This window comes from Oryza sativa, chromosome 5, assembly GCF_034140825.1.
Source record: "Oryza sativa Japonica Group chromosome 5, ASM3414082v1".
NCBI classification, from domain to species: domain Eukaryota; kingdom Viridiplantae; phylum Streptophyta; class Magnoliopsida; order Poales; family Poaceae; genus Oryza; species Oryza sativa.
Genome location: NC_089039.1, coordinates 26975158 through 26993431, shown reverse-complemented (window position 1 = coordinate 26993431; position 18274 = coordinate 26975158). Strand labels below are relative to the sequence as shown.

Sequence of the window (18274 nt, the reverse complement as noted above, 5' to 3'; positions counted from 1 at the left end):
ACTTGGCCTAATAAGACTATAATAGACGATCGATTTTACGACTATATAAACAATTGATTTTTCACTTGCCATAGATTATAGGTGGCTGTGTAATTAAACGGTTTATCATGCGAGATTAGACTGAATTGTTTTCTATACCCGTACTTAATCCGACATATATACATGTATATATATCGTTTTGTCGATGTACTTAAATATTAGACAACACCTTATTTCTAAAAAATATATATGTATGAATGGTGTGTGTTTTTCATCACTTGGGTGTCGATGATGTATCATATAATATATCTTAATTTGGAACGAAATTTTCTTTAGCTAGCATATGTAGGGCTGTACTATAGGTAGGCAATGCCACAGTCGTCGCGCCGTGCAAAAACGGCCTCTTTTTAGACGTGTTGGACCACAGTTTACTGCATGCGTGCAGGCTCAATCGCTCTCGTGCACAGTAGCGCTGCGACCCATGTATTATTTGCTCGATCGACCGGCCGGTTTCCTGTTGCAGCTGCATGGACCAGTACACCCTCCATCCCATAGAAAACTAATAGTCCCATCATTTGGCTTATTCAAGAAATAAGTCAAACAACATATTTACAAACGGAAAATAATTTATAATAAAACTTTTATATACATATTCTTAGTGATCTAAAAACAGATGTTGAAAAATAAACTATGATGAAAAAAATATTAAAATCAATTTTAAATTTAATATTGAAAATTTAAATTTTAGCTGATAAGTATAAGAATAAACGAAAAGATAGGCCGTAAATCCTAACTATTAATCTAACACTCTGTCATCTTTTTAGAGAGACTAGCCGCTAACATATACTCCTATATAGTAGGTACATGCATGCAGACTCTGATCGAGTAGATATATACTACTCCATAGTCATAAAGAAAGTCGTTTAGGACAATGTTTAAGTCAAACCTTAAAAATATAAATCATGAATAACTTTCAAGTTCTTGAGTTTAAAAATGTAAAAATTATATGTATAGATTTGTCTTGAAAAGTACTTTCATAAAAGTATACATATATAATTTTTTTAATAAATATTTTTATAGAAATAAGAAGTCAAAGTTGTGTTTTGGAGATCGTGTCGCTGTCCTAAACGACTTCCTTTACAAGTATGGAGAGAGTATGCATGATCAACGAGTAGTTAGTATACTGTAGACGAATTAATTGAACCGATGAGATTTGAGAGCCAGCTGCTAGCTAGAATAACGACCGTCAATTAATCAGATGTACGAGACTTAAATTTATACTCCTACATGGAAATGTTTGGTCGTGTGTTGGCTTGAATTGACGCAGTACCGGCCGGTAATCACTGCATTGCACCGTTGTCTCAGCTAGCCGGCGATGGAAGTGTAAGCGTATGCGGCATATTTTGGCCTTACACTGTAGTACTCCTTTAGCTATGGCGTGAGTGGTAAGGTAGCATGTGTACGTTAGTTTCTCGTGTCATCTTTGATTTTAGCTGACTTTTCTAGTTACGTGTGGTACATTAATTAATTCCGATCCATATATATATCGAGCTATGAGCCTAAATTACATATTAATTGTTGTTATTAGCGGCATACCAGAACGGTATCATGCCAATGTGAGAACGGTCCTCTCATAAATTTTCTTCTCATCAGTAATAGATGGTAAGACACCACTTCTTATTATCCCATATCAGGGTGAACCCATGGATTGTCGGTGTGCACTGGCATACCCAAAACATAGGAAAAAATTTAGGGAGACATCACCTCGGGTGGAGAAGGGCTGGTGGCTAGAAAGGGAATGGCAATGGAAGTAGAGGAGGTTTCCACTGAGCAACCACATCGCCTTGGACTTAGAGATAGTTGAGACGACTTCAGCAAAGGAACTGGTGAACGACTTGGCGTTAGGCTTGGGAAGAGGAACTTTGTGCCCATTACTTCATCCTTCAGTGATTGATGTAAGATGACGGCCCAACGTCTATAGTAAAACCGTCAAGCTGTAACTATATTACGGATGACACACGCGGAACCAACATCCATAGGAACGACCCCTTCATTCACTGCCATGGTGATATATTAGGCTAGAGTTGTGAAACGATAACCCTCTCTTTCCATAGAGATCCAACAAGTAGGGGGCTTATGCCCCTTAGCCTCTGCGCTGGATCCGCCACTGGTGCAGCACCACCTTAGGTGGATGATGGGGAAGGGGATCAGCAATGTACACGACACGAGGCAAGAGGAGGGGTTCCGTTGAGGCTAGTGGTTTAACAAATTACTTATACGCCATTCATAATTTCTCCCCACTACAACAAAAACATTATATAAAGACACTTTTGTAGAGGCATTTTGCAAATTGCCTCTAAGATCATGAGTTTATAGCGTAGAGACACTTTATAGAGACACTTTCAAAATTATCTAGAAAATTTTTACTCTAGAGACACTTTAGAAATATTTTCAACACATTTTATTAGATTATATCTTGTAGAGGCATTCTTTCGGCACTTTAAAATGTGTCTAACATGTAAAGACGTTTGCTTGAGACACTTTAAACTCTGTAGAGACACTTCTTACAATAAAAATATACTAAATGACTAAATATAAGTAACTTAAGGCATAAACATATACAATGAATGACATGGGGTTGAGTTGGTTAGTGCCTTGAAGATAAGAATGATTTGTTCAAGAGATCATGAGTTTAAGGATTGGCAAAAACAAGGGAAAATATTTTATTCTCATTTTACTGGTTTCATATGGTTGTGGTACAATTTAATGTCTCTAGAAAATGTCTCTACCACCTTATAGATATTTTATAAAATGCCTCTTCGTTTATAGAGACAATTCACCATAAGGCACTTATTAGACATTTTTTAAAATGCCTCTATAGTATTGTAAAGACATTTGAAAAGTGTCTCTATAGTACTAGAAAAATGTCTTCTAGTGTCCCTACAATACTAGTGCACTAGACATCGTTTTTGTACTAGTGGTGTATATGCTCATACTATAAGCATGAATTTTACTTAGTATATACAAGTGGATCTGAATTGTTAAACAAACTCAATTCCAAAAGTCACATTAGTTCACTCTCCTAAACCTTGCTTCTATACATTAGGTCATACTACCACCAATCCTTTTCAGCACACGCTACACGTGATAGTAAGCTAGGGAAAAAAGAAATTAAATTGTTAGGTTCTTGTACAGATCAATCCACGTGCACGGTTTGCAGGCTGTACTACACATGTACGTGTACAAGTGTATCGTAGTAGCTAGTACAGTATATCGTATTTTTCTATTTGTCTACTGTATGCCGCCACTACTACTATTGATCAGTACGTGTGTACATTTATACACACTACAGTCTACAGAGAAGGACGACGATGAGATGATCAGAGAATGCGGCTGAGATGCACTAGACGAACGAATTCGACGACGATGCAACAGTAGCGTAGGTGCAGCCAGTAGTAGCGATGACCACCAAATTTCCTGCACACTAGTGGACTGCTGCTACAGTGGTTTCCGGTATTTTTCGATCTTTTGCCCATCCATCCACTGATCCACTGGCTCGGCAGCCACCTGATACACGAGTAGTGGTAGCTTGACACACACAGACGCAGCTGATACCAAAGTGAGCTCTCGTTTGTTTAGGCCCCCTCTAATTGAGCCGGAACAACACCTGCGGCCCATTATAGTTGGGCCGGAACGGAACGGGAGTATCACGTACGTTCGGGCCGTACAAGTTGGGCCCGCCCCTCGTCAGCCTACCTGCGAAGCTGCGTTCGTCCGGAGATGGAAAATTCTCTGGTTTTTCAAAGCGCACATTTTCTAAACTTTTTTATAATTTTTATGTAAAGATATTTGTTTTTAAAATTCATTACGCATCTCTCAATCTTCTTATTTCCTCTTATCTCAAAAAGACAAGCGATGGAACTAGCATGTCGTTTTCTTCAGAGAAGTTCGCTTCAGAGTTGATGCACATCAGTGATCGTGTCTAGGGGCAGGGGCAGGCTAGTGCAGCTAGGGCTTTGAGTCTTTGGCCCGCATCAAAAAACATGCTTAAAGTTCAATTCACCATGTAGTATTATTTTTTTAGAAAACTAATGCTTCATTAAGCCGTGTTTAGTTCTAAAGTTATTCTTCAAACTTCCAACTTTTCCATTACATCGAAATTTTCCTGCACACACAAACTTCCAACTTTTCCGTCATATCGTTTCAATTTCAACCAAACTTTCAATTTTGGTGTGAATTAAATACAGCTCTAGAGTTATATCTTAGCCCTATTCTCTTATAATTTCTGGTTTCGCCGCTGATCGTATCGACGTGTCGTGCAGATACATCGATCGATCGGGTGCAAGCAAAGCCAAACCAAGCGAAAAATGAGAAAGAAAAGGAAAAGCACAGGAGCGAGGGATCTCCATCCACAACGTCGTGGACGTGCCGACGTGACCGTCATCAACCAAAGACGACGAGACCAACACAAGACGCGCTCCGTAAAGCAAACCAAATGCCAAAAAAGACCGACCGACCCAGCAGAGGAAAGTACGCCCCCCGCGGCCTACCTTCAAAGCGATGAGAATCCAGTGCATCACCCTCGCGATCTCGCATCATCATCATCATCATTCTTAGCCCCAAAAGAAAAGCCTCAAATGAGTAGTACAAATCCAATCAGATGTCATTCCACTGATCCACCCGTGACGTCGGCGACCGAGAAAATTGCAGCTGCTTTTCCCGCAGCCGCTCCCATACCGGATTCCACGAATAATCAAAACATAAATTACTAGTAAATTATATTACTCCCACTACATGATCATGCATTCATGCAGCAGTTCAAACTTCAAATAAATTTGTAGACGGTGACGACCGGCTTCTTTGGTTCGTCACCGGATCGATGGAAATCAAGAACACAGCAACTGGAGACCATGTCCATGGTGAGGAGTTTAATTTGACACTTGATCACAAGAAGCAAGGGAAAACAAAAGCAAAGGCATTAGTAGAGCTTGTACTAGTCACTTTTGAAGTGAGGGGGGCTAGGATTGATCAGCGCCCGGTGTTCTTCCATAGCCAAGCTCTGAGATCTCCCAGCTTGTTGCAGGGGCCACCTCCTGGTGCAACCGAGTGTATTGCTGAGTCCAAATGGGGGCATGAAAAAAGTCGCTCAGGCTTTGCAAATGCTCACATCAGAGTTCATAGGTCAGTCAAATTACCTCCATCTTTGTCAGCAATTCACTTGCAGTTGGTGCAGATACAAATATTTGTCTACAATCAGAGTTGATGAAGCCCTCCGCCTCGCCTTTGTCGAACAACGCGAGCAGTGGATCGTAGTAACCGTCAACATTTAGCAATCCAACCTGTTCAATTGGCCAAGGTTTTATATGTGATGGAGACCTTAATCCATCAACAAAGCATTATGCTACTTTGCCGTTTACAATATATCTAGTATCAAATATCTCAATTATGCTTACTGGCTTGTCATGAATTCCAAGTTGGCACCATGTTATCATCTCTAACAGCTCCTCCATTGTTCCATAGCCCCCTGATAAAAATCAATAACCAAGTTACATTTGAATTATCAATTACTAGTGTGATAGATGATGTTAGAAAGAAGGTACTGAACATTTCAGATCGTCAGTCCATCTCACATATATTGGAATTATCAATTACCAGGAAGAGCAATGAACGCTTTGGATCGCCGAGCCATCTCCGCTTTCCGCTCATGCATGTCCTGTACAACTATTACTTCTCCCACACTCTCACCTGATATCTGTTAGAAAAGCAATATTTGCAAATGTCAACACAAACCACTCCCTTTACAAAATTCTTCACAAAGCTGTACAGTCCTTCCAAGTCAAAGTAAAACATCTCTTTTAAATGATCGCATACACGTACTATTATCAATTATGTTAGGATCAGGTAACTTCACCCTGACATATTCAAGATAAACATCACCCTGACAAATTCAAGATAGCAAGTGTACTGGTCCTACTATTTAATTCAGCTGAAAACTAACAATGAATTGAAGTATGCTGCTATACGGCTTGTACCTGCCACCTAAAAATGGACAGAAACCAAACTTTCGGAAATCCTAGCCCTGTCTAGCTTGATCATTTCGTTTAGACTTTAGGGTTCATTTCAAATGTGGAATTCTGATCCAAACACCACAGGATTCCAACGGCAAGTTCTCCAAGTAAGAACACAACATGGCAAACGCTAAAACATACCAATACAGAGCTGAATTCAACGACACTTCTGAACCCTGAAAAATCTACGAAATACTGAAAGGAAGTCGAAGAGATTGCAGACCTCGACAGCCATGAGAGCTCTAGGAATCACCCTGCGAATAAATCAAGCAAAAATTTTATCACGCCGCATTAGATGGTGGTGTAGCACGTACACGAGAATCACAGGCATCCGCAGGTGCAGCCGCGAAAGCAAGGCAGCAAAAGTAATGAGGAAATCGCTCTCAGGCGCAGAAACGAAGCTGGCTGCGTGCGTACGTACCCGACGACACGGCGGCCGCCGTCGAGAACCGTACGCGCGATCAAGCCCATCAGCCCGATGCTGCCGCCGCCGTAGACCAGATCGACGCCCCGCCTCACCTGAAAAACAAAAAAAGGAGAAGAATCTCACGGCTCGCACCTGAAAAAAAAAGTGTGAAACCAAGGATGGAAAAGTACGATGGCGGCGGCGGCGGCGGCGAGCGAGACAGCTCGACCGTCGCCGCGCCACGCGCCCGCCCGTTATCTACGCGTACCAGCTCGTGGCCGAGGTCGAGCGCCGCGTCGCCGAACACCCTGCGGCGCCCCGCGTTGCTGCCGCAGAAGACGCAGATCGTCCCGAACCTGCTCGCCGCGGTCGCCCCCGCCGCCTCCGCTCCGTCTCCCATCGCGCCCCGCCCCCAGACCTCGCCGTCGCCGTCACGGCCTCACTCTATCTCCTCCTCCTCCTGCTGCTCCAGCGAGAAGAGTGAAGGCGGCAGCATTAAGGGCGAGGCGGTGCGCGCAACGTACGCAATGATCGCCTCCCTTTTAATTCCGGGGTGGGTCAAAGCAGGGCGCCATCCACCACCACCACCACCACCTCCTCCCCCCCCCTCGTCGCCGCTGTCATTTTCGCGGTGACCACACCGCGCCACGCCACGCCACGCCACGCCAATCACCGGCGCTGCACACGCCGGTGGGGGCGGGGCCCCCGCCTCCCCGTCCTCAAAGCCCGTAACTCTGAATTGTCCCCCTCACCGGTCTGTCTCCGAGAATCTCGCCTGCCTCTTCTGCCCCTCTCCTCCCTCCGGTCCACTGAACCCTCCCTCCATTTTTCGTTTCTTTTATTATTTTTTTGAAACCTTTCATTTTGAAAACAAATATCTAAAATAAAAATTTCCAAAATCTGAACATTTGACGTGGCAAAATAATACTATCACGCCACTCGCAAAGGACGTGGCGATTTTATTCTGCCACACCAGCTAAAATGACGTGGCTTGTAGAGTGATGTCAATAACGTTGTCACGCCATTTAAACCGATGTGATCGCGTTGTTTTAGTAAAAAGATACAAATCTAGAAAATACTACCTCCGTCTTATAGTAGTTATCGTTTTGATTTTTTCCTTACAACGTTTGATCATTCGTTTTATTTGAAAAATGTGTACAAATATAAAAAGGATAAGTAATACTTAAATAATAAAGTAAGTCATAAATAAAATAAATAATAATTTTATTTTTTTAATAAGACGAATGATTAAATTTTTTAAACAAAAAACTCAAAGCAGACAAGTAGTAAGTATTAAGAGTTAAAAAAAGTTCTGAAAATAAAAGAATTCACTTTCCTCTTCTCTCCGGATAACGGCATGCGTGGCACTGTACCACACTAACCCCCCCTGGACCATCCGCTCCTGGGTCGCTGAAACGATGGCACGTCTGCGCCGGTGTCGCTTGCGCAACCAGAATTAATTGCCTCCTCCTCCTCCTAGCGACAAAGTGAGGGGTGGCCAAGTTACTATCAGGTGAGTGACACTAACAACCCCAGCTGCGGTAAGAAACAAAAACATGCTTCAACATATTTAGAGAGAAACCGAGAGTGCATGCTTAAAAGGAGATAATTAACCCCTTTTTTTCTCTAAACAAACATGCTTCAGCATATGTAGAGATAGACCGAGAGAGCCTGCTTGAATGGAGGTAATTAACTTCTTTTTTTTCTTTTGCCATTTCGAAAGGGTGAGTGGCAACAAATATCACTTTGTAACAAGAGAGGCAAATAGTTTTAAAAAATATTTTTGACAAAGGCAAATAGTTAAATTTGCTGCTTAAAAGGCAGTTGTACGATTATAAGCCATAGACATGTGATCGAAGTAGCGGAAGGGGACAAAATTTACGCTTATAAACCGAAGATAGTTTGTTTAAGACATCGATTAAACATTTTTATACTTGATGATATTTTTTAATACCGATTGTAAAGCACTTGGTTTTCATAAAACCGCTAGAAGCAGTTTATGAAAAACCAAACGGTTTTAGCTATTCTTCTTCTTACTGAATTAACCGAAAGTCGTTGGTTTTACGGGCTGCTTTCGATGGCTTTCTGTAAACCAACATAGACTGGTTTTGACATCAGAAAATAGTGCTCTCACTGATGTAAAACGTGGATTTTGGTAGATGTGCGGTTTAATGTGGTGGTCGGTTTCGGCATAGCTTTCACCACGTCCCTCTCACTCTCTTGTGCAGTGACCAACCAGGGAGTGGTACAGTTGCAGCTGCTGCTGCTCTGCACAATCTCGTCGTGTTCGAATTCTTTTCTTTAATCCTTTTCTCTCGTCCTTTTAATTTCAGGACGCCACGTATTGGTCGCTGATGCTGGTACAAATGACCAAATCGTAGGGTTTTTTTGAAAAGCAAATGAGGAGAGGATTATTGTAATTGATCACGTCGTTAGTCAAAAGGACACTAAATAAAGAAGCCAATCAAGGACGATCGCTGCACCAAACCTAAAATGTTTACCCGGTGATTGTGATGAGAGCGACCAATCGGCGAGAGTTATGGCAATTGTTTGAGCAATCAGACGATCGGCAATGGCATGTCATGTGATCTTTACGGAAGATGATAAACGTTGCATCATTCTCATTGTCCCCAAGCTAGCATTCATAATTGATATATATTCAAACATAAGAAACTGTCACCATCTCCAATTAGAACTGCAGCTCTTTATAATACTACTACACAGCATTTAGGGATAAAAAGAGGTTCAGACATTTAACTAATGACTAATCTCAGTTGTGCATACAAAAAACATGATAGAGGCAATGAGGCATTGAGCTTGGCTTGGATGTATAAATGCTAACAACGGATCAGATAATATATATGTAAGATGCAAATTAGCTAATTTGTCCATAGAACAGCAAGCTAGAACAGATTGTCATTCTCCTTGTCCAAGCTCCTTGTCATGCTACGGCCTTTCAGAGACAGACTGTTTAACTTCCTGGAGGTGACTGAAAATTCTGAACAGGCGTTGCTCTGAACATCTAATGGAGAGAGTGCAACCCTTTTGTAAGATGACATGCCTCCAGATCGCTGTCTCTGAATCTGGAATGGACTGTTGCAGCTCTGCCTTGCTTTTGCAGACTTCGTCAAGCTCATGTAACTCGGACCTTCACCATGTCCACCGTCGGATCTTGCTGGAGTTGCTGACGATGTCGATGCAGAGCTCACATCACACGGGAAGTCTGAAGAAGAAGCTGAGAGTACAGAAGGAGGCTTTGCTGCCACCCTGTTCCCTCTCATCTTAACTGAGCTTGCATTTGAAAGTTGGGCGCCAGCTAAGTTCAGTTCGCCACTGTTCTTGGAACACTTCAATTCAGCATGGCTTTGCTCCATGAGCCTGCTCTCCCAAGGCTTTGTTGCCATCCATCCTTCAATATAGCTCCAGTCGTGATTGCACCTATTAGACTCATGGTTCCTCAGAGATCTAGCAGGAGAGCTTGGCCTTGCACTTTGTTTTGAACTCCTAGGCTGAAAGGAAAATGGATGTGAGCAGCATGTTATATCAACTTGCGTCGTCCAGCGCAAGAGTTCCTCTTAATGATACAAAAGTATACCTGGTGAGAAAGCGCATAAGCAATTGCCCTTTCCCTCTTAGCCACAGCATCATGCCTCATGTGTATTTTCGATCTTACTTCAGAAACCGATCCTTGACTGTCACACCATTGTTCCTGCAATGCCACAATCTTTGACATGTTAATACGATATACATCTCATTTTAAAGCAAAATTCGCTTTTTTTCTCTCTAATTAAAACACCAAAAAATATATTCCTGTGTGGCCTCAGGACTTTTTAAAAGAACCAGCACAGTTCCAGCTTAGAACTTTGCCTGGCAATAACTAATTGCAAAAGGCGTTATCGGTCTTGTCAGCATTGCCTCTTCTTACCTAACAGGATCACTTCCAAGATCGATTCAAACATGTGTTGTCATTACGAGAGAGAAAACAACAATCTTAATGGACTCAATCATTACTAAAAAAGGAACCTTAATTGTCCTTATCAGTCCGAAAAGTCATTTTCAGGTAAAAGTACCCCCACCATATTAAGTCATACATCACTTTCTTCTTAAGGAATCAAATTAAGGCACCAGTACAAACCTCTCAAATTATAACACCTAGTAGTATAACTTAACTAAAAAGAACAATTTTCAATTTTCAAGCCTTCAAATGATCTCCAAATAAATACATCATTTTTGTATGTCAGTAAGACAACTATTTTGAGGACTGAATTCAAAATCTTACTTTATAACTTTGATTTGGATTGGTGCAAGCTCTATCTTGTTCTAAATACTTCCTTTTTCACAATATAAGTCATTCTAGCATTTCCCACATTCATATTGATGTTAATGAATCTAGATTGATGTTACATCAATATGAATGTGAGAAATGTTAGAATGACTTACATTGTGAAACGGAGGGAGTAGTTGCAATATTAAAGCCTACATGGGAGTGAATTCAACCACACACTCACACAGCCCATGGGCCATAGACGTACCAGTGTTGAGCTAGAGGCCCATCTTACATACCGATATAGGAAAATGGAAGGCACACTTCAATCTGACTCTACCAAATTCCACTCCCAAAGTCCCAAGAAATGGAGCAATGCCATCGAATTTGCAGAAATGGCATGCAGATTACCATTTATATATACTCCACTACACAAGTATTTCGATTCTTTAATCCACTGCACAGAGGAAGCGCCACCAATGCAATTTTTTGCATTCAGAAATTAACGCAAGAAGGATATAGCACTGCACGTATCAATCGTAAGAGAAGCACGCGGGTCAGGCTGTGTTCCCATGTACCTCTGCTTGTTTGATCGGGTCGGCGCGGCCGTCGCGCTCGCCGACCGCGTCCTGCGAGTCCCGGCCATCCGCCGAGCAGCGCGCCCGCCGCTCCCGCGCGCGCTCCTGCACCCGCAGCAGCGCGTTCATGCACTTGAGCGTCACGGCGAGCTGCCGCCGCACCAGCCGCCCCCGCACCAGCGCCTGCAGCCGCACGATGCCTCTCAGCGCCTTCAACGCCCGCCGCGCCTAACTCCACACGCCATTGACACACCACGCAAAGCACAGCATCACCACCACCGCGCCACATCAAGAGCAGCATCAGAAAAATCTGTGTCTTACCAAGAAGGCGCGGAAGGCCGCCTGGACGCGGACGGCGGCCCACTCCTGGCGGATGACGCGGAAGTCCCTGGGCGGCGCGCGGACGACGGCGGCGACGACCGAGCTGAACGCGTCGGCCTCCGACGACGCCGACTCCGACGCGTCCCCCGCGGTCGACGCCGACGCCGACGCCGACGAGCTGCTCCGCCACAGCCGGGTCCACCTCCGCCCCTTCGTCGTCCCCTCCGGCGCCGCCTTGAGGCTCACCAGCGACTTGATCCACTTCCCCGACGCCCCCATCGACGCTGAGAGAGCTCACAAACTCCTCCTGTGGGGGCAGCGCGAGGAGGAAGAAGAAGAAGCCAAGGCGAGAGACAAAATGGAAGTAGGAGGAGAAGTGGTGGGGGTAGGGGGAGTTAGCCGTTGTCTTTTTCGTCCACGACGACGCGAACTCCGCAGCAAACCGTTCCGTTCCGTTCAATTAGCGGTGGCCGCGTGGGGATTCAAAATTTGAACGGCGAGAAGAAGCCACAAGTGGCAAAGGTGGGACCCACCTTGGCGTCGCTGACAAGTGGGGCCGTGTGATGTGGTTTTCTCGGACGTCTCGGGCTTGGAGAAGGGGGGAGGAGGCGACGGCTTTCTCGGGGGACGTGTTAGGAGAGGCTGGCGCGTGGGGTCCGCGACATCGTGGGCCCATATGTCATGCAGATAGAGGTGGGGTGGCGTGGTGGTTGTGTCCAGTGTCCACTACGACGAACTGTGCGTCGGCACGATCTGGATCCTGGAGAGTGGACGAACTGTGCGTCCACTACGACGGCTTTCCCTCCTGTAGTACGCGTTGCCGACGACGGGGCGGACACGACACGGTGGGATCGCATCGCATGGGAGACCGTGGCACGGACGATCGAGAGGGCGAGTAGGCGACACGAGCTAGCCAGAATGGAGTTTTTCAATCAAAACTCGTCGAGCCTGAGGCAGTTGGACACGGCTCCCGGCTGAGCGGACTCGGGCTTCGACGACCACTACTCCCTCCAACGCATAAAAAACAAATTTAAAATCAGATGTGACACATTCTAATACTATAAATCTCGATATATATATATCCAGATTCGTAGTGTTAGGATGTGTCACATCCGATATTAGATTGATTTTTTTTAAAATGGAGAGAGCATAGCCTACCATGGCTGATGGTAAAACATATAACGAAACTACCCGAACTTGACTCGACAGTGTGACTGCAAGGACCGGACATATATGTTCCCGCCCTTCAGGAGCTTGAAGATTATTACGTTGGGTTCCACCTCTAGATTTCCGTGTCCAACTTTGACTGTCCGTCTTATATGAAATTTTTTTATAATTTGTATTTTCATTGTTGTTAGATGATAAAACATGATTAATATTTTATACGTGACTTGTCTTTTTAATTTTTTTTTATAATTTTTTTAAATAAGACGGACGGTCAAACGTTGGACACGGAAACCATGGTTTGTCTTTTTTTGGGACGGAGGGAGTACCCTCCAAGCCTCCAAGGGCTAAGAGTGTGGTGGCGACTCTGGTCAATCCTGTTATTTTCTAATTAAGATTCGGATTTTACATCGTTTTTTATTTGCATAGTTTTTTTTAACTACTAAACGGTGTTACGTACGAAAACTTTCTATATAGAAATTGTTTTAACATATTAAATATGTTAATTTGTTAAGTTTGTACTCCCTCCGTCCAATAATATAGCAACCTAGTATTGGATGAGACACTTCATGGCATAATGAATCTGGACCGCAGGAGTGTCTCGTACGTTATATTATGGGACGGAGAAAGTAATAATTAAAGACTTAATTATATGTTAAAATTGTTTTCGTTTTCGAGCTCAAACTCCCTCCCTGCGCGCCGCCACGAGCTCGGCCTCCCTGATGCGTCGCCGCATCCACACCTCCAGGCGAGAAGGCGGCGTTGAGCTCTCGTCGTCCTTGCCGTGCGAGACGCTTCGCGCCGCCGCCTCCAAGGGAGCAACTAGCAAGCAGCCTCGCTTCGGCGCCGCTGCCGCCACAGCCTACTCCGATCGATCTGTAATAGCGTGCATATTCACTGCATGTGTAGTTGTGTTGTGGTGATGTACACGCATGTGAACGTGAATACCTAATATGATGCCTTTGGTCCTTATGCAATCATGCTAATTGTTGTTGTTGATAGCCTGGATACTTGGATTACGGTAAGATTTGGTGCTTATTCACTGGTGTTTGGCTATTTCTTGTCTTGCTTTGCTGCTACCAAATCTATTGAGATATTGTCGGGTGTGGGCACCCGACGGTGCCCCATACCCGCACGGGGGCGGGAACGGGGGAGGGGAAAACACTCCCCCGCGTGCGGGGATGGGAATGGGGACGGGATTTTTTTTCTACTACGGGGACGGGACAGGATAGCAAAATCCGACGGGTGTAGCCTTGTAGGTGTAGCCCCCCCATTGCCATCCCTACTCGTATTCCCTCCCAGGCCCAAGTATAATGGGGCCACATTTAAGTACTTCCTTTCTGGCCCAACTAGAATGGGCTGAAGGTAACATCACAGTGCCGTTCCAGGCCGACTGTAATCGGACTCAAATCACCAAGTCGTGTGCTCCACCAGCGTGTCACTCTGAATCCATAAAAACGCTGTACACGAAAACTTCTGTAGCACAATTGCCATCTCTAGGAAAAATGTAAATGTGTGTGCAAGTGTGTCACTCTGAACCCCTGATCTGCGCTGCTCCATCAGTGAGTCCCATCCTCTCGTCACTCCACGAGAATATCTGCGTCACCAAATCACCATCAGAAAAACGGTTTTTTCTATAACGTACAAGCTCAAGATGGCTAATCTGAAGAGATCGTTCCAAAGTTGCATACTACCTAAACGGTGAAGGTAAATTAAAAAGGTCATCTGGTGGAGCCTGCCTGGATGATGGTTGGTTGCGTTGGAAGCAAAGATGTGATTGGAACATTTGGAGTTGATACGTTATCATATCTGCCGCTGAAAGCGACCATCGAAGAAGAAAAGCATGGAGATTTAGGGACAGGTTATCGGTTATCCCCAACGTCGGTTTAATGCACTAATCAAGGACTGACGGGCGCCGCGCCACGACGCGAGCAGGTTGACTTGCAGCAGGGCGTGGACTGATCAATCGATCGAGCAACACGTGAGGGCATCTGTGCGTCAATGTGCACCAGCAACGACAACGCTTAACTCTTACAAGATCCTCTGTGCCAAGCTCGATGATATACTCATGATATACTCCATATCCATGTGTACCTAACATTTCTTTATCGTACAATATACTTCCTCCGTTTCAAAATATTTGACACCGTTGACTTTTTAGTACGTGTTTGATTCATTCTTAAATATACTTTCAAGTACGCATATAGTTTTACATATTTCATAAATTTTTTTTAATAAGACGAACGGTCAAACATGTGCTAAAATGTCAACGGTGTCAAACATTTTGAAACGAAGGGAGTATATTGTAGCATCTCATGTACGCATGTACTCGTAGTATCATTATTCTGTCGTGTGCTCCATGGAAAAATGTCAACTGTACATACCACTGTATATGCACGTGCCATAGGACGGCTGGAGTAGCCGAGTAGCAACAGTGACTTGTACTCCAGTCCACCACATACTACAGTGTCAGCGTACGCGTCGTAGGCCGTCTTTTTTTTGGCGGAAGATGCCATGCAGATGCAGCAGCTGCAATCCCGGCGGGTCGGCTCCCCGCGCTGCTGCTGCTTGCCTGCTTGGGCGGCAGCTTGGATTCCCACGTTTTCCACCCACCAAGTCAGCCATCTCCCACCCCGCCTCGCCGCGTGTCGCCCCCGCCCGCCTCGCCTCGCCCGCCATTTTAACCGCTCGCCTCCGCGACGCCCTCGTGCTAGCCAACCCACACAAACCCCCGTACACCGCCCCAAAAACGCTAATCCCCACCTGTACACCACAGCCGCTCACCGAGCTCTCGCCCGCGTCGTCCGTTTCCGCGCTTTCCCCTGCTAGCCTCCGCGTGATAGATGGACGTGGCGGAGGCGGCGTCGCCGGGGGTGGGCGCGTGGGCGGCGATCCGCGGGTACTTCACGCCGGCGACGCTGTTCCTCGTCGTGAACATCGTCATCGGCACCATCGCGCTCACCTCCCGCACGCACCAGCGCCGCCGGCGGCAGGTGTACCAGTATCACCACGACGGGGAGATACTCCACCACGACCAGTTGCAACCGCCGCCGCCGCTGCTGCATCAGCAATACTACGGCGGCGGTGAGCACCAGCAGATGATGATGCAGGAGACGCTGTATGCTCCGCCGCCGGCGCCGGCGCCGCTCGCGCGGACGTCGTCCGTTCTTGACCGGCTCCGCTCGTTCGGACTCTACCGCTTCCGCTCCGGTGACTTCCCTCCCGAGTACGCTACTGCTGCGGCGGCGGCGACGAGCCAACTCCACCACCAGCGCACGGAGGAGGTGGTGTCTTCGTCTCCGGTGGATGAGGTGAAGCTGCAAGGGCACTACGCGAGGAGCCGGTCGGAGCCGGCGGCGGCGCCGGCGCAGGAGGAGAGGAAGGCGGCGTCGAGGCTGAGGAACTCGAGCTCCGAGGTGAGGAGGGCAGAGGTCGTGAGGGCTCCGGCGAGGGTGGTCGAGGCGTTCCCGGAGGAGGCCGCGGCCGCCGTGGACGCGACGGCCGAAGACGATTTCACACCGAAGCAGCAGCGAGATCTGCCGCTCCAGCAAGAATACGTTCCTCCCCCGGCGCCGGCGCCGGCGCCGCTCGCGCGCACGTCGTCCGTCCTGGACCGCCTCCGCTCGTTCACCCTCTACAGCTTCCGCTCCGGCGACCTCGCCACCGACGACATCCCCGCCGACGCAGCGGCGGCGGCAACGCCCGCACAAGCGCACTACGGTAGGACCCGGTCGGAGCCGGCGCGGGAGCAGGACAAGAAGGCGAAGAAGCAGGCGGCGTCGGAGGCGAAGACGATGACCAAGTCGAGCTCGGAGGCGAGGAAGGACACGGCGGCGGAGGACGCCGACGACGGCGGCGTGGACGCCAGAGCCGACGACTTCATCAACAAATTCAGGCAGCAACTGCAGCTTCAGAGGCTCAACTCGCTGCTCAACTACAAGGAGATGCTCAACCGCGGCAGCAGCAAGCAGTAGCTAGCCACACTCGCCAAGAACAACAAGAGCCTTGCAATTTCACAGCAAGCTCACTAAGCTCCCTGTTAATTATACTACTTAGCAATGCTAAATCAATCAAGAGATTTCTTATATATGTGGTGTTAATGAATTAAACTGTGAAATAGTTGCAAGATTTTTGCCTTAACAGAATTATCTTGTGACTGAGGATCATGCATTGTCTGCTTCAAATCAAGAGGTGAGATGAGATAAGTGAGCAGTGATGTTAACAGGAGAGGTGGGTCGGGCGTCTCTTTCGTTTGGGATTGAGATCTTTGTGAATTGTGATTATGCCTCTCTGACCTCGGAAAAAAAAACTACTCATAAATTTGGGAGCAAGTTTAGGATCTTGGGCACGGTGGCCCATGCAGGTGACCCATGAGGCCATGACTCCCAAGATGGATGAAACTGAGCTCTCATTCTCAGCATTAATCTGATGCTAGGATTAGTTGCTGTCCAAAGTTAAATGTGTTGTCTCTACCAAACCTGCAGATTTTTGCATACTGAGTGACTAGTCAGCACAAATAGTAAATACTTGTGTCTTTGTAAGCTATCATTCTATCAAGTGAACAGAATACTGGGATATACTAATAATTATATAAGATTTATGACACGTCAAACGGGCAGAATACTCGGATATATTCAGACGTCACAGTTCATCAGGTATTTGGCTACGTCTCTCACCTTTTCTCACAATTTCTTTTGTAAGGTCTTTTTCTCTCCCGATTTAACTTGTCATGCACCAGTAGTAGTAGTAACGAATTCAACAACCACCCTCCACATCTGACTCCACCCATGCAAAGCTCCACAGTTGCGACGCATCAAGCCGTTTGGATTGGCGGCTCCGGTGAACTGGGCACCAACCAGCTGCTCATGGTCAATTGGCCATAGGCCCCATAGCCAGTAGAACTGTAGAAATCGCCTTGTACAAACCGTCCACTCAGCCGCGTGCCACACACGCAGGTGGCAACGTCCACTGGACCACTCGAGAAGCGAAAATTTTGCCTACCGCGACGTGACACAATCTATCTTCTATCCATGCCAACCAACCTGACGACATGTGTTCCGGCATATTCTATCCGATCCGTGGCCATCGATCGGTACACGGACGGCCAGAGATTAAGCCACGTCACTGCCCAACGCTCTACTGCATGTCGGGGCAAAGTCGAGAGTCAATCTCGAGACGTCGATCAGTGTCTATATGAGAGGACAAAGCGTCGGTCTCGGCCTGATTGATACACAGATACAGTGCACACCTCTGCTTTCTCCTCTCCAGGTGTGTTCACCGTCAACTGTGTTGGCTGAGTTATCAAGACTCGAAGAGTACTCTCTCCGTTCCATAAAAAACGAATTTAGAATTGGATATGACATATTTCTAGTATGATAAATCTAGACAGATATACATCCAGATTTATAGTAGTAGAATGTATCACATCTAGTACTAAGTTGGTTCTTTATGAGACAGATGGAGTACCTTGTGTTGAACTGCACAAGGCTGTTGA

General features: G+C 46.1%; 3 protein-coding genes across 4 annotated transcripts; 1 reads left to right on the top strand and 2 right to left on the bottom strand.

The window, feature by feature from the left end:
- Positions 1–4729: 4729 nt before the first annotated feature.
- LOC4339472 (probable cytokinin riboside 5'-monophosphate phosphoribohydrolase LOGL7) lies at positions 4730–7158 on the bottom strand. 2 transcript variants are annotated; one of them, XM_015784919.3, is made up of 7 exons: positions 6722–7158; positions 6469–6566; positions 6271–6301; positions 5632–5731; positions 5433–5503; positions 5175–5318; positions 4730–5093 (listed from the first exon to the last, which is right to left on the bottom strand). In XM_015784919.3, the coding sequence occupies exons 1-7, from the start codon at positions 6851–6853 to the stop codon at positions 4998–5000; spliced, it is 672 nt and encodes a 223-aa protein (XP_015640405.1). In that variant the 5' UTR covers positions 6854–7158; the 3' UTR covers positions 4730–4997. The 2 variants fall into 2 exon arrangements, with proteins under 2 accessions (XP_015640405.1, NP_001407786.1); NM_001420857.1 differs by having other exon boundaries at positions 4730–5072; positions 6722–6968.
- A 1931-nt stretch (positions 7159–9089) lies between these two features.
- On the bottom strand, positions 9090–11982 carry LOC4339471 (protein IQ-DOMAIN 6). Its single transcript, XM_015784918.3, has 4 exons — positions 11617–11982; positions 11296–11523; positions 10049–10162; positions 9090–9962 (listed from the first exon to the last, which is right to left on the bottom strand). The coding sequence occupies exons 1-4, from the start codon at positions 11893–11895 to the stop codon at positions 9357–9359; spliced, it is 1227 nt and encodes a 408-aa protein (XP_015640404.1). The 5' UTR covers positions 11896–11982; the 3' UTR covers positions 9090–9356.
- Positions 11983–15492: 3510 nt separating this feature from the next.
- LOC4339469 (pathogen-associated molecular patterns-induced protein A70) lies at positions 15493–16867 on the top strand. Its single transcript, XM_015782033.3, has one exon. It carries the CDS (start codon positions 15624–15626, stop codon positions 16752–16754), a length of 1131 nt encoding a protein of 376 aa, XP_015637519.1. The 5' UTR covers positions 15493–15623; the 3' UTR covers positions 16755–16867.
- Positions 16868–18274: the final 1407 nt, after the last annotated feature.

Bases quoted from the DNA above. Each gene is read 5' to 3' on its own strand.
- LOC4339472 (XM_015784919.3), bottom strand. From the start codon at position 6,853: ATGGGAGACGGAGCGGAGGCGGCGGGGGCGACCGCGGCGAGCAGGTTC. The intron at 6,302-6,468 runs GTACGTACGCAC...ATTTATTCGCAG, and splicing joins GGCGGCCGCCGTGTCGTCGG to GGTGATTCCTAGAGCTCTCA. The intron at 5,504-5,631 runs GTAATTGATAAT...GATTTTTATCAG, and splicing joins AGCGTTCATTGCTCTTCCTG to GGGGCTATGGAACAATGGAG.
- LOC4339471 (XM_015784918.3), bottom strand. From the start codon at position 11,895: ATGGGGGCGTCGGGGAAGTGGATCAAGTCGCTGGTGAGCCTCAAGGCG. The intron at 11,524-11,616 runs GTAAGACACAGA...GTGTGGAGTTAG, and splicing joins CGGCCTTCCGCGCCTTCTTG to GCGCGGCGGGCGTTGAAGGC. The intron at 9,963-10,048 runs GTATACTTTTGT...TTTTCCTTTCAG, and splicing joins CTTATGCGCTTTCTCACCAG to CCTAGGAGTTCAAAACAAAG.
- LOC4339469 (XM_015782033.3), top strand. From the start codon at position 15,624: ATGGACGTGGCGGAGGCGGCGTCGCCGGGGGTGGGCGCGTGGGCGGCG.